At 38.2% G+C, this 15639-nt stretch overlaps 1 protein-coding gene across 1 annotated transcript in view; it reads right to left on the bottom strand.

Annotated features, from left to right (window-relative positions):
• brca2 (BRCA2 DNA repair associated) overlaps positions 1 to 15639 on the bottom strand; it is a 107193-nt gene that overhangs the window by 43008 nt on the left and 48546 nt on the right. Inside the window, exons 11-15 of the mRNA XM_073043852.1 lie at positions 12511 to 12609; positions 6738 to 6816; positions 6091 to 6524; positions 3492 to 3679; positions 2328 to 2515 (exon numbers count right to left, since the gene is read on the bottom strand). Of these exons, the coding sequence (XP_072899953.1) occupies positions 2328 to 2515; positions 3492 to 3679; positions 6091 to 6524; positions 6738 to 6816; positions 12511 to 12609 (988 nt within the window). The remainder of the gene's footprint in view (positions 1 to 2327; positions 2516 to 3491; positions 3680 to 6090; positions 6525 to 6737; positions 6817 to 12510; positions 12610 to 15639) is intronic.

Genomic DNA, 15639 nt, shown 5'->3' with positions numbered 1-15639 from the left:
ACTCAAATATTATTCTCAAAAAATATTGTATGTTATTATTTTAGGGCAGTTTTTTTTTTAAACACACTATAACAAGAATGGATTTGGGTGTATCAACAATTTCAATATGTACACGTGACAGAATTTAACAAAATGCCCATGCCTGAGTGAAGGAAAGTAATCACGATGTCAAAAAGTAAATCATATAACATGACACCATTCTAGCAATACTATCTTCCATTTGGCTTTTCCAAAGCAGTCCCTCAGATTTAAGGTGACTATTTCCCCCCATTTTAGATCAGTAGGTTCTGATATGACAGCTAAAGTTCAACAACTAATGTTACAATGGTCTTGGTTCTGAAGTTGAACAATTTCTCATTCAACCCTGATACAATATCCGACCATGTCTTCAATAATACTGCAGCAAAGAAAACTGGAAAGAGTACTCACCTTTTCTGTAACCCAATTGCCACATGGTTGATTTAGGACAAATCATGATTCCTGATGCACTTAAAGGTTGAAAATATCTCTGGACACTCCAGCCAGATGGTTGATAGCAAGTTTTCCATACCCTGCCAAGAATACTATTGTGGCCTGACACCTTGCAAGGGTTTACCCGCTTGAAAGATGTTCAGCCATCTTGAGCTTTCGGTGGACATCTCCTGGATAGTCCATGAAACCACATATTTTGCTTCTTTTATGTCTTTTACACTTGTTCCTCATCTTGGATGTGATTCTGGAACTGTTGGAACCTGTGATTTGCCATTTGGAGATCTCCTGGGCGTTCCTGTATTCAGCAGTCTCGGGGAGGATTCCAGGAGGCAGAGACACCATGCGGGAAACTCACAACAAGCTGGCTGTAAGCTGGTGTCCAACTTCATCTGCCCAATTAAATCTTCCATTGTTTACTGACTAAAGTGATTAGAGATTGAAACATCCAGGCAAATGTGGAAGCTTGGAGATTGTTTGGGTGTTTCAATGGTCTACAGTATCTGAGAGAATTCGGGGACACAGAGACAGCATGCATGAACTTCATGGCAGGAAGACTGCAGGACTAGGCACAAACCATTATTAGACTATTTTGCCAATTAAAGCTTCCATTGTTTGCCAATTACAGTGGCGAGGAAGATTGAAGCATCAAGGCAAGTGCAGACTGCCTGTCTTTTGATCGTTCTGTACCAGAGAGGGAAAGGTCTACGACTGGGCCCGAAGAGTGTTCCCCAGGTTTTCTGCGTTTTGTATGTGGATTTGGAGTATAGACACCCCCCCCCCCCCCCCCGCCAAAGTCTTTTAGTTTTTCTTAATATTCTGCGAACTTTGCCCAATTTTTCCTGATTTTTTGTGTCGGATTTGGGGATTGATGTCCCGGTTCAATTTTCATTCATTTTTTTTGTGCAGTGGGGCAGGATTTTTGGGGTTGATGATCATGCTGCCTTTCTTTACTTCTCTGTTTCATGGCTACCCAGAGAAGAAGAATTTCAAGTTGTATACTTTGATAATAAATTAACCTTTGAAAAGCAGCCTCCAATACAGATCATAGGGTTCCGAAATGCTGTGGGAATTATCATAGTGTAATTTTATTCTCCCTTTCAAAGTGTGCATAAAAGGCCTTGAGCTCAGCAGGAAATGAAGCATCACTGCGCTTATGTTGTTAGGAGGTTCAGCCTTACAGAAAATGACACACAAACCATGCCACAGCTGTTGTGCATCCAAATGTATCTCTACTTTCACATAGAATTTCCTTTTCACTCAGTGGCCTTCCATAGATCGCATCCGAATCACTGGTTCTCCTTGCCTCCCAGTCGAAAGAATCATGGATGCTTGGTTCATGGATGATCTTAACTACATAGAAGGATACTGTTAAGACCAACCATGATCCAAACACTAAGGGACATAAGGAATACCCATGATCTTTCCAAAATTGTTCTTTAGGTTACATGGTTTTACATTAGACCTTCGCATTCCGATGACTACAACAGTTTATTTTTCCTCTTTCTTAAGATGGTTTCCAATCCAATAACAACTCGTACATGCTTCTGAATCTTTTGGCTGTTCTTATCAAGTCAGTTACAACGTTTTCAGAAAGAAAAATACATTTTTGTCAGTTTATTTTTCCCTTCTCATCCCAACTCAAAGGTGAACTTCACTGTCTTAAGTAATATATTCTGAGAACACAAGTTGACTTCATCAATTTTCAAATTTTGAAACATTGAACACTGGATGAAGAGCAAATATGCAGTCAGTAACCCTAAAGGTGAATTCATATTACAGTAGATCAATCATGATGGGTACAAAATAATTTTTAATATTTAGTACAGAAATTAATGGGTAAAAATACAAATTCTAACCTGTAAAATTCAAATTTTCCTGCCATTCCATTGTCATCTGGAATAAGACAACCACCATCTGCAAGCCAAAGACCATTGCTAGCATTCAGTAATTCCTCAGAGAAAAAATCTTGACTGTTGATCTGGAATGATTCAGCATTTTCTGCTCGTACACAGAGAGTACTTCTGTTGACTCCATAACTGTACAACTAGGAAAATGAAAATATTTAGAACATTAAGATGCGACCCAGTACCTGTCAGAAGTGGCAAGTCAGAAAATGTTAGCTTAGATAGATAGATAGATAGATACTTTATTCATCCCCATGGGGAAATTCAACTTTTTTTCCAATGTCCCATACACTTGTTGTAGCAAAACTAATTACATACAATACTTAACTCAGTAAAAAATATGATATGCATCTAAATCACTATCTCAAAAAGCATTAATAATAGCTTTTAAAAAGTTCTTAAGTCCTGGCGGTAGAATTGTAAAGCCTAATGGCATTGGGGAGTATTAGACAGGAAGCGCAAAGGACAAAGATTTTTCAGGCAGTGGGCAAAACTTAAGACCATCAAGCCATTATTCTTGTCAGTTCATAGTGGTCTTGCAACAGACTATAATAAAATAGCTAATTAATTTGGTATTTTTGGCAAGGAAATCAGTGATCAGATACACCATTCTTACACAAATTCTAATAAAGCTTGACTAATCCAGTACACTCTGCACTTCAATGGTTCCAGTCTAGCAAATTTTCTGGACTATTAGATGTTATGGCTACCCGCTGCATCTTTAATTCCTTTTATTTTGGATGACACAGAGTAAAAAAATAAATTCTCCAGTGAAATTTGCATGTCCAGAAGGAGCTAAGGAATTGGAGCCCAATGTATTCAAAGGGAACATGAGGATTAACACTCTGTGAACTAGATGCTGTGCTGTCAGGTTTTCTGAACAATTGAACATCAGATTATCAGTGTTTCACTATTATATGGATTCAGAAATATCTTTGAAGCAAGACAGACCTGCTTTAATTAAATATTAGTGTTATAAAGTGCTAATGTTCATTATTATAAGCAGAAAACTTTAATATTTGTTCAGGAGCTTTCAGTCAATTGGCTGTTACATAAATATTTACATTTGAATTTAAATTAAAAAAATAAATCAAACACATGCATTTCAGACTGTACCTTTTCTTTTGTAAAATGAGATGGAGCTTTTCCTTCAACTGATGTACGTAGAGAGAGTTTTGAAGAGCAAGTTTTAGATCTGTACAAGCTCCCTGGTAGTGGATGAATAGTTTGCCTCTTTTTCTTCATTAATCGCATTTCCTGTAGATTCCTAGCATGATGCCAATTTTGAACCATCTTTGAAAATCCTACAAACGAAAACTCAGTCAGATAGTTCTACTGCATACAAAGGGAGTATAAAGACTTCCTTGACTGCAGAGTGTCAAACTGGGGGCTGGAGCTCAAAATCCAAAATTAGGGGTAAACAATTTAGGGGTGAAATAAAGGTTTTTTTTAAAAAAAAGGTGCTATTTAACTCAGAGGATGATGAATGTTCGAAACGTTCAACCCCAAAGGGAGGCATCAATCACTTTCAAAACTGCTATTGATTGACATATGGTCAAGAGAAGACTTAGCAAAATGAGAAATAGACAGGAAAATTATGTTAGTGTACAACATCAGGAACAATGCTTTAGAGAATTTGATTACACAAGATAACAGATGGCATATTAGATGACAGAGCAGCCTGAGGGGTGAGAAATCCTGTTCTTGTATAATGTGCTCTTATGATCTTCCATGCTTTAGAGAGATCATTATCTTGTCACCTCGGTTGATGTGGCATTTTTCATCATGAGTGCTGCCAGGGCCGGAGTATTTCCACTAACAGGTTTTCATTATTCTAAATACATTCATTGTATCACAAGTAACAACTTTCAAAATGCTTAATAAAATGCAAAAATATTAATTCGACATGGGTTTTACTGCCTTCCTTCCCCTTTAAGAGCAGCTCTTGCCAATGATAAAACTTAAGTTTAAAACTAATTTTATAATTTTTCCTTCAAGCTAAACTAATATTGACTAAACGAAGTGCATGTATTTCAAATGCAAAACAAACTAGCAGATACTGAAAATCTAAATAAGAGACGGAAAATATAAAAAAAAACAATTACAGTTAGAAACAAAAACAGTTAGAAACTATTCTTCAGGACTGAAGTGTTTCTGCAAAGTAGAATAGATGGAAAACACCAAGGAAGATTATCTTTGTCATAATCCTGCAATATCTTACAGGAAACTTGGAAGAGAGCAGTTTGGTTATGATGACAGGGACGAAAATGTTATTAGATTTTTTGAAACAGTTCTAGGTCAGATAGGTATGTACTGTATTTAGAGGAGTTACATTTTTAGAGAAAGTGAATTAAATTTATATTCACATTCTGGAACAATCGATTACAGCAAAGGTCTGTTTGCAATATTACCTGACCACATTTGGATTGTTTAAAATGGCACAATTTAATTTGTCAGGTAGATAAGTTATCTTTTTAAATGCACAGTGATGCTGTCTTTTAATCTAAGGACATCAACATTATATTATTCCAGAATCTCAATACAGTACATTAATTCTGTGGCTTTGCTAAAATTTAACTTTTTAAAATTTCAAAAGGATAGTACTATGATGGCTGAAAATCTCTCATAGAAATTTAAACAGCTTGGAGTAGCAAGACACAAAGCATGCAAAAAGGGAAAGAAACACTGAAACACACTACACCAAATAAAGGTCCTTTAGCATCAATTTCCATGTATTTTCTTCAACAGTGAAGTTAACTTGGAAGTGTCAAACCAAAAAGTTGTATTTCTGTCCAAATAAATTTATGTTTTTATGAGAAGCAGGGTGGAATATTGAATCACGGGACTGTGGATTTTGTCCAAATTTGGATAAGCTCATTTAATAATTTGAACATGCATTATCTTTTTATTGATCTCAACCATATTACTTCCTTCTTAAATGAATTGTTTGCATAACTAGCTCTTGACAAATTTAATAATATTTATATTGTATAAAGAAGGAGGATCAGAAAACTTGAGACCGTCAGTTTACTTTCTTTTATTATCCATTACAAATCTATTCTTCAGGTTTCCACCCACCAAAACATTATACAGGAAAACTTCTACTTCTTACCCTGATTATAAAAATTCCATGGATCAGAATTGATCTCCACAGAAATATTCAGCATTTGGTTTAATTAACAAAATGCAAGAATGATCAAAATTTTTAGTGGTATCTGGCATTTTGTTCTTATGTATATTACACTAGGAATATTAATGTTTTTGGGAGATTCATTCCTGATCAGTCTTTGTGTCCTTAAAACCATTAGCATACTTTATCTTGATGAAAATGCTGATAAAAATTGTGACATTAATTATTGCATATGATTCTTGTGTATTGAATAAATGTCAATAAATACTTAAAGAGTTTTAAAAAAATACGGCTATCTTAAGTACGTCTTTTTTATTCTAATTGTGGAAAAATCAAGATTTATGCCACACATTTTAATCAATCATTTTTTTAACCTGGTCCTCAGAACTAGTCAACTTTTAGTTCTCCCTTTCCAATGAGCTTCAAAATTAAGCTGGTTAATATCTAAAAAATACATTTGATTTACTTTGTTCCTTCATAAAGCTAGAGAATCATGACCATACACCAGTCTCTCAATAGGCAAAAAGGTTATATTCAAAGTAGAATAAAGAGGAAAAATAAGAGTTATAGGAACAATGAAAATACCTTCATTGTTGGCTTTAAGTTCTTCTGAAGTACCATTTACTGACTGGAGTTGGTCTTGATGATATCCACTTAAAGTTAAATAATCATTTAATGGACCACCATCTTGCAAAGTTCCACTGTAGTTACTTGCTTTTGCAATAGATTCACTTTCATTTTCCATTGGAGACATTACAGACTCCATATCTGTCGTCTTTTCCACATTTGGAACAGATTTAAATGGAGGAAGAAATTTTTTTTCTGACTTTGATGCATTCTGTCTGCATTTATATAACTGCCCGTGATCACTAGAGTGACTATGAAATGGAGGTTTAAATACTGTAATTTGTCCTTTCGATGACTTAACATCACAATGAAGATGTTGATCTTGTACTGAATTTTCATGGATGGGGATTGTGATGTTAGGAGAAATCATTTGATGACTATTGTTTGAAAGACTGTGGAAGTAAAAATATATAGGCATTTAGGTTACAAATAGTACAACAAAACTTTCTTCCTAACAGTATCTTGTTTGCCAAGTTATGTTTCTTTAAACATCTTTAAAATGGAATATCCATGAATGATTCAAAACTCAAACTGAAAAGCAAGTTATAAATCAATACTTAAGATTATCAGTTGAATTTTACTTCCAATAATGTCACAGAAATTACCTTTTGACTTTTGATGGAGAATAAATAACAGTCTTAAGTGGAATATTGTACATGAATTTCCTTCGATCACAAAGTGCTCCTGAAAGATACAATATTTAAATTTTCTGTACTCCAATTGTTTAAAAAAATTCCAGTGTTATCAACAGTAGACCATAGTTGACCAAATCATACAATTCTCTGATTAATTTGAACATTTAAATAAGCTCTCCTCTCAACTGTCTATCCTACTGAAAAAGTAAATTTTTCTTCAGGCTTTCAAAACTGTTACTGCCAAAATTCTTTTCTTCAGCATTTCCTCAGAATTTAGGATGTCTGGCTTCCACTACATTTGCTTGGTTCTGTAGTGGCAGTGGACTGTGCCACAGATGGGCAGTGGGAATTTGACACAGTAGGCAGATGGACATTGAGAGTTATAAATTCCCCGTTATTTACGTTCAGTTTCTATATACCCTTATCGAGAGAAGCTGTTCATAATGTCATGTGTCATGGTTTTTTTTGAACAGTTACAGCCATGAATTCTTACGAATTGGTAGAGATATCAGTGAACCATTTTCCCTGCCTATCTGTTAACCTCTTACCACAATAGAGTTGCTTTGGGTATCTGGTGTCAACCATGCAAACAATGTAGCTTTCCCATTGGAGCTGACTGTTTTATGTGCTGTGTGTGATATGTTTTGTCAGTGAATTGTGGACTGGAGGAATGTTATTGCATTTGGTTGTATACATGTATAGTCAGATGACATTAACCTTGAACTTGAAAGTATAGTGCCCCTCAAAATGCCGAAGCTGTGCTGGTACACTGAAAACACTGGTGAATATCATCACTGATGTCAGCCTCCCTGGCAGCTCCTGAGATTTGGGAAGCAATTATTCCACATTTACCAGTGCTTGATATGATCCAAAATAACAGGATGTGTACATTAAAATTTACCAAAAAAACTTGATAAAATATAGAATTTACAACAATCTTGATGCACCAATAGAAACATAGGAAACCTACTGCACAATACAGGCTCTCTGCTCACAAAACTGTACCTAACATGTCCTTACCTTAGAAATTACCTAGGGTTACCCATTGTCCTCTATTTTTCTAAGCTCCATATACCTATCCAGGAGACTCTTAAAAGACGTATCATTTCTGCCTCCTCCAGCGCTGACAACAGCCCATTCCACTCTCTCACCACTCTCTGTGTAAAAAACTTATCCTTGACATCTCCTCTGTACCTACTTCCAAACAACTTAAAACTGTGCCCTCTCAGGCTTGGGAAGAAGCCTCTGGTGATCCACACGATCAATGCCTCTCATCAGCTTGTACACCTCTATCAGGTCACTTCTCTTCCTCTGACACTCCAAGCAGAGAAGTCCAATTTCATTCAACATATTCTCATAAGACATGCTCCCCAAACCAGGCAACATCCTTGTAAATCTCCTCTGCACCCTTTCTATGGTTTCCACATGCTTCTTGTAGTGAGGCGACCAGAACTGAGCACAGTACTCCAAGTGGGGCCTGACCAGGGTCCTATATAGCTGCAACATTACCTCCTGGCTCTTAAAACTCAATCCCACAATTGATGAAGGCCAAAGCACCATATGCCTTCTTAACCACAGAGTCAACCTATGCAGCTTCTTTGAGAGTCCTATGGACTCAGACCCCAAGATCCCTCTGATCCTCCATACTGCCAAGAGTCTTACCATTAATACTATATTCTGCCATCATATTTGACCTATCAAAATGAACCACCTCACACTTATCTGGGTTGAACTCCATCTGCCACTTCTCAGTCCAGTTTTGCATCCTATCAATGTCCCGCTGTAACCTCTGACAGCCCTCCACACTATCCACAACTCCTCCAACCTTTGTATCATCAGCAAATTTACTAACCCATCCCTCCACTTCCTCATCCAGGTCATTTATAAAAATCACGAAGAGTAAGGGTCCCAGAACAGATCCCTGAGGCACACCACTGGTCACTGACCTCCATGCAGAATATGACCCGTCTACAACCACTTTGCTGTGGTTGGATCCAGAACTGGCTTGCAGAAGGCCATGTCCCCTTGGATCCCATTTCTCCTTACTTTCATTATAAGCCTTGCATGGGGTATCTTACCAAATGCCTTGCTGAAATCCATATACACTACATCTACTGTACTTGTGACACCACTTTCATGGAATAATATATCTCCATTCCCAGATCCCTCTGTTCTACTGCACTTCCCAGTGCCCGATCGTTCATTGTGCAAGTCCAACTCTTGTTTGTCCTTGCAAAGTGCAACATCTCACTCTAGTTTGCATTAAATTCCATTTGTCTTTTTTCAGCCCATTTTTTCAGCTGGTCCTGATCCATTAATGATCTTCATTGCTGTCCACTACATCCCAATCCTGGTGTTATCTGACAATTTCCTGATCCAGTTTACCATACTGTCATCTATATTAATGATTTGGATGACAAACAACAATGGACTCTGCACTGATCTCTGCAGCACTCCACTAGACACAGGCCTCTAGTCAAAGATACAACCATCTCCACTCTCTGGTTTCTCTGGCAAAGCCAATGTTTAATCCAATTTACTACTTCAAAGTAAACTTTTTATCAAAGCACATATATGTCACCATATACTATGCTGAGATTAATTTTCTTGTTGGCATTCAGAATCAGAATCAGGTTTATCATTACTGGCATGTGACGTGAAATTTGTTAATTTAGCAGCAGCAGTTCAATGCAATACATAGTCTAGCAGAGAGGGAAAATAATAATAATAATAATAATAATAAATAAAACATAATAAACAAGTAGATCAATTACATACATTGAATAGATTTTAAAAATGTACAAAAAGAGAAATGCTGCATATTTAAAAAGTGAGGTAATGTCCAAAGCTTCAAAGTCCATTTAGGAATTGGATGGTAGAGGGGAAGAAGCTGCTCCTGAATCGCTGAGTGTGTGTCTTCAGGCTTCTGTATCTCCTCCCTGATGGTAACAATGAGAAAAGGACATGCCCTGGGTGCTGGAGTCCTTAATAATGGATGCTGCCTTTCTGAGACACCACTTCGTAAAGATGTCCTGGGTACTTTGGAGGTTAGTGCCCATGATGGAACTAACTAGATTTACAACCTTCTGCAGCTTCTTTTGGTCCTGTGCAGTAGCCCCTCCATACCAGACAGTAATGCAGAGAAATTAGAAAGAAAAACAATAGAGAACTACAATAGAATCAATGAAAAACTGCACACGACAGATGGGCAAACAACCAACGCGTAAAAGACAACAAACCTTCCAAATACAAAATGAAAAAAAAATAACAAATAAGCAATAAATATCAAGAACACAAGCTGTAGAGTCCTTAAAAGATTGTGGAATCAGTTCAATGTTGGGGTGAGTGAAGTTATCCCCTCTGGTTTAAAAACCTGATGGTTGATTGTACCCTGAAGGCAAAATGACGGAACCTTCTAGACCAGCCTCCATTGGTAAAGGTTTTGCTGAAGCCCATGTAGACAACATCCACTGTTTTACTTCGTCAACTTTCCTGGTAACATTCTTGAAAAACTCTATAAAATTAGTTAGACATAACCTACCATACACACAGCCATATTAACTATACCCAATTACACTGTTGTCTATTCAATTATCCTGATCCCTAGAATACCTTCCAATAATTGATCCACTGCAGCTGTCAGGTTCACTATTCTTAGTTTCCCAACTTATTTTTAGAATCTTTCTTGAACAACAGAACATTATCTATCCTCCAGTGACTCAGCACCTAATTCATGGTTTAGAACATTTTAAATATCTATGCCAACCTAATTTGTCTCAAGACAGCAAGCACTTCACTTATGTCATCCAGATATGGTCCATTACCTCATTACTATTTTGCCTCAGTTCTATAGAAAGTGTTCATCTCCTGAGTATATACAAATGCAAAAAATCCATTTATGATCTCCTCCATCTCTCTTGGTTTCATGCACTGATCTTCAAGTGGACCAATTTTATCCCTTGCTATCCTTCCACTTTTAGAAGCCCTTGGGATTCTCCTTCATCTTGTCTTCCAGAGCAAACTCATGGCTTCTTCTAGCTCTCCTAATTTCTCCGTGTGTTCTGTTGCATTTCTTGTAGTCCTCAAGTACCTCATTTGTTCCTTACTGCCTATACTTGCTATGCACCTTCTTCTTCTAACAGAAACATACAATACAAACTCAGTACACTCAATATTCACTTTTGAAGCCTCCACTACCAAGCATCCCTTTGCCAGAAAACAACCTATGCTAATCTACAGCTTTCAGTCAATCCAAAGCATTCTCCTACACACACTTGTCATCTGCCTTGTCACATTCTCTAATAGGAGATACAAAATTTTTTGTGCTCTCTCTAGTTGGGACCTCAATATGTTACGGAAACTTTCCTGAACACATTTGACAAACTGTTTCCCATCCAGTCGTTTTACAATTTGGGAGTCCCACTCAATATATGCAAAGTTAAAAACACCTATCACAACCTTATTTTTCTTCCAACTGTTTGTTGTCTCCCTACATATTTGCTCTTATAAATCCCACTGACTATTGCGAGAACTATAATCCCATTAACCCAATCATCTCTCTTACTCTCACTTCCACCCATATGGCCTCAGTAGACGAGCTCTCCTGTCTCAGCACTGCATTGACATTTTCCCTGATGAGTAATGCCACCCCTCCTCTTTTAATACCTCCCCCACTATCATCTCCAAAGCAGCAGAACCCCAGAACATTGAACTGCCAGTCCTGCTCCTCCTGTAACCAAGTCTCACCAATGGCTACGGTATTGTAGAGTAATGTAATAGGTGGAAACACGTGCATAATTCACAATCGCCGACATTGAGTTGGGGTTCACTCTAAGATGCTGGTCTGATGTGATGATGTAATTACGTGAAGTGTTTTTTTACTGTGCTTTATGTTCTCTGCTTGGTGGACAATAGAGGAGTTGTTACTGTTTCCCTTAATAAAAACAGCACAGGTGTTTTAAGCTTAACACAACCCTATTTTTACAAAAACCTACAATATCATTCAGCATTCTGATCCATGCCCTAAGCTCATCTGCCTTACATACAATATTCCTTACATTGGAATAGATGCAACTAAGAACATTAGTTCCACCAAGCTCAAACTTTTAGTTCCTGTCTTTATATGTAGGCTCAACATCTACTTTCCCCACAATCATTCCATCAGCTACCCTATTGATCTGGTTCCCATCCCCTTGCTTCTTCTTAAGCCCATCACAGCTACTGGGGCATAGGCTGCCAATAGCAGCTTGCTAGAGAGCCCTGGCTTGGCCAATAGAAGGTCAATCTGCTCTGTCGCTTCCGTTTTCACTACGTCTTTTAGGTGAAGATTCTCCCTCTCCCAGGAACAAGATCTTTGGAGTATCTTTGCCTTTTCTGTAGCTCTGGGTTTTTAACAGGATGTGGTTGCTTTGGCAGCTGGGCTTGGACTGTCCATGATGCTGTTCTATTCCTCTGCAACTCCAATTTAACAGCCCCCCCCCCCCCCCCCCCCGGAGCAATACTCGTAAACCTTCCTGCAAGGATACTGGTCCCCCCCCCCCATCCACTTTGCAGTTCAGGTACAAACAATCCCATTTGTACAGGTCTCACCATTCTTGGAAGAGCGCCCCTTGATCTAAAAATCTGAAGGCTTCCATCTCCTTCGCCATACTTTAAAGCAAACAGTGGTGCAGAACTGATGGGGTGAATGGTCTAATTGTGTTCCTATGTCTTATAGTCTAATTATGCAAAACTGGGAGCCTACCTTCAGGGTTACATTTTAAGGGTTTGAAAGTAGACCTGTGATCACTCTGCGAAGTGTTGTCAAATTTAGATAACAGTTGTCTTTTTGATAGAGGTTCCTCTGAAATAAAAATAATGGTGTTTCATTAAAAATAACTACATAAAAATGAATACCAAGTTATCTTGATTAAAATATTACAAAGTAGTTACTTTCTTTATTCTGCCAAGCCTTTTGACAGCAGCGTCTCCATGAACGTTGACAACAAAACAAAATAACAGGTAATGGTGAAATATGGTCTTAAAAAAAAAGGTATTAACAAAACTTTTAAAACTGAAGAAAGGGTTAGGTGAAGAAGTAGAGCTAGGGGATTTCAATGTAACACTTCCAATTAAAGGTCAAGGACACCACATTATGGTAAAGAGCATGGAAAAGAGGCAGGAGTGATCATAGAAAACTAATGTGCAACAACATAAACAAAATGCTAGAGGAACTCAGCAGGTCATGTGCATCAGGGCTAGGATGTTGAATAGTTTGAGGGAGAATATGAGAAATTATAAATTTGGTGCGCAAGTGACAGAAGGTCAGTGTAAAATTAGTACAACAGAAATAAAAGACTAGAAATGAAAGAAAAACCGAGTCAAAGTTTCAGGGTGCAGACTTTTCATTAGATCTGAACCAAGAACTTTCCCACAGATGCTACTTGACCTCAGAATCTCCAACATTTTTAGTTTAGATTTCCAGTATATGCAGTTTTCTTCTGCTTTTTTTGACTTAACAGTGAAAGGACAAGAGTATGATAGTCCTGAATGATTTTAAACTGTAAGGGTCGGAGGAAACTGACAAGGAAAGAAAACAAAGTGTTTCGTTGTTCGCCAAGATTGGCAACTAGCTTGAGGACGTTTCATCACCAGTCGAGATGACATCCTCAATGCGCAATTGTTGGTGTTTCTCTCTGGGAGTGAGAAACATATTCATTTTATCTCTAGTGGTAGGAACATAGTGCACAAAAAAATAGCCCACATTGAGAAAATACAAAAAACTGCCTTGCTGGCATTCAAGATGCAAGGTTTGATACCTTCGAGCTTATGAATTTGATTTTTGAGCACATTGTGCAGATGCACAAGAAGGGAAAAACTATTTGAGAACTTTGTTTCTTTTGAAGGACCCATAGGTTGATCCAATCTCAATCTTACAAATAATAAGAGAATGATCTTCCATTAGTTTGCACAAGGATGCTACGAGCACAAAGTAGGAAGGAAACAGTCATGAATGTATGTGAAATACAAGGCCAGAAGAGAACATGCTGAATATCTATTCAATATTTTGGACACAATGGGATAAAGAATCACTTCAAACAAGAATGCAGATGACAGCAGTGGAATGAAAGAAAACAGCTGAGATGGCCTTGATCATGAAATACAGATTGCATAATGCAACACAAATGTAAGATCAAGGGAAAAGCCAGAAATAAGGGCTATAGAGTTAATGTGAAAAGAATGAACAAAACTTAAACCATATAACAATTACAGCACGGAAATAGGCCATCTCGGCCCTTCTAGTCCGTGCCAAACGCTTACTCTCACCTAGTCCCACTGACCAGCACTCAGCCCATAACCCTCCATTTCTTTCCTGTCCATATACCTATCCAATTTTACTTCAAATTACAATACCGAACCCGCCTCCACCACTTCTACCGGAAGCCTGTTCCACACAGCTACCACTCTCTGGGTAAAGAAGTTCCCCCTCGTGTTACCTCCCTGGTATGTTGACTCCCTGGTGCAAGGGTCAAGGATGTCTCTGAGCAGCAGCAGGACATTCTGGAATGGGAGGGTGAACAGCCAGTGGTGCTGGTATACATAGGTACCAATGATATAGGTAAAAAAAACGGGATGAGGTCCTACAAGGTGAATTTAGGGAATTAGGAGATAAACTAAAAAGTAGGACCACAAAGGTAATAATCTCTGGATTACTACCAGTGCCACGTGTTAGTCAGAGTAGAAATAGGAGGATATTTCAGATGAATACGTGGCTTGAAAAATGGTGCAAGGGGGAGGGATTCAAATTTCTGGGGCATTGGAACCAGTTCTGGGGGAGGTGGGACTGGTATAAACAGGACGGTCTGCACCTGGGCTGGACTGGAACCAATGTCCTAGGGGGAGCGTTTGCTACTGCTGTTCAGGAGGCTTTAAACTAATGTGGCAGGGGGATGGGAACAAGTGCAGAGAGACAGAGGGGTGTAAAATGAAGGTAGAAGCAAAAAGTAGTAAGGTGAAAAGTAAAAGTGGCAGGCAGGCAAATCCAGGGCAAAAAACAAAATGAGCCACTTTTCAACATAATTGTATAAGGGCTAAGAGTGTTGTAAAAACAAGCCTGAAGGCTTTGTGTGTCAATGAGAGGAGCATTCGTAACAAGGTGGATGAATTGAATGTGCAGATAGTTATTAATGAATATGATATAGTTGGGATCACAGAGAAATGGCTCCAGGGTGACCAAGGATGGGAGCTCAACATCCAGGGATATTCAATATTCAGGAGGGATAGACAGGAAAGAAAAGGAGGTGGGGTAGCATTGCTGGTTAGAGAGGAGATTAATGCAATAGAAAGGAAGGGCATTAGCCTGGAGGATGTGGAATCAAAATGGGTAGAGCTGCATAACACTAAGGGGCAGAAAACGCTGGTGGGAGTTGTGTACACGCCACCTAACAGTAGTAGTGAGGTTGGGGACGGCATTAAACAGGGAATTAGAAATGCGTGCAATAAAGGAACAGTAGTTATAATGGGTGACTTCAATCTACATATAGATTGGGTGAACCAAATTGGTAAGGGTGCTGAGGAAGAGGATTTCTTGGATAGTATGCGGGATGGTTTTCTGAACCAACATGTCGAGGAACCAACTAGAGAGCAGGCCATTCTAGATTGGGTATTGAACAATGAGGAAGGGTTAGTTAGCAATCTTGTCGTGCGAGGCCCCTTGGGTAAGAGTGACCATAATATGGTGGAATTCTTCATTAAGATGGAGAGTGACATAGTTAATTCAGAAACAAAGGTTCTGAACTTAAAGAAGGGTAACTTTGAAGGTATGAGACATGAATTAGCTAAGATAGACTGGCAAATGATACTTCAAGGGTTGACAGTGGATATGCAATGGCAA

This window comes from Hemitrygon akajei, chromosome 4, assembly GCF_048418815.1.
Source record: "Hemitrygon akajei chromosome 4, sHemAka1.3, whole genome shotgun sequence".
Classification (NCBI taxonomy): domain Eukaryota; kingdom Metazoa; phylum Chordata; class Chondrichthyes; order Myliobatiformes; family Dasyatidae; genus Hemitrygon; species Hemitrygon akajei.
The sequence above is the reverse complement of the archived record's forward strand: the minus strand, read 5'-3'. Positions and strand labels throughout refer to the sequence as shown.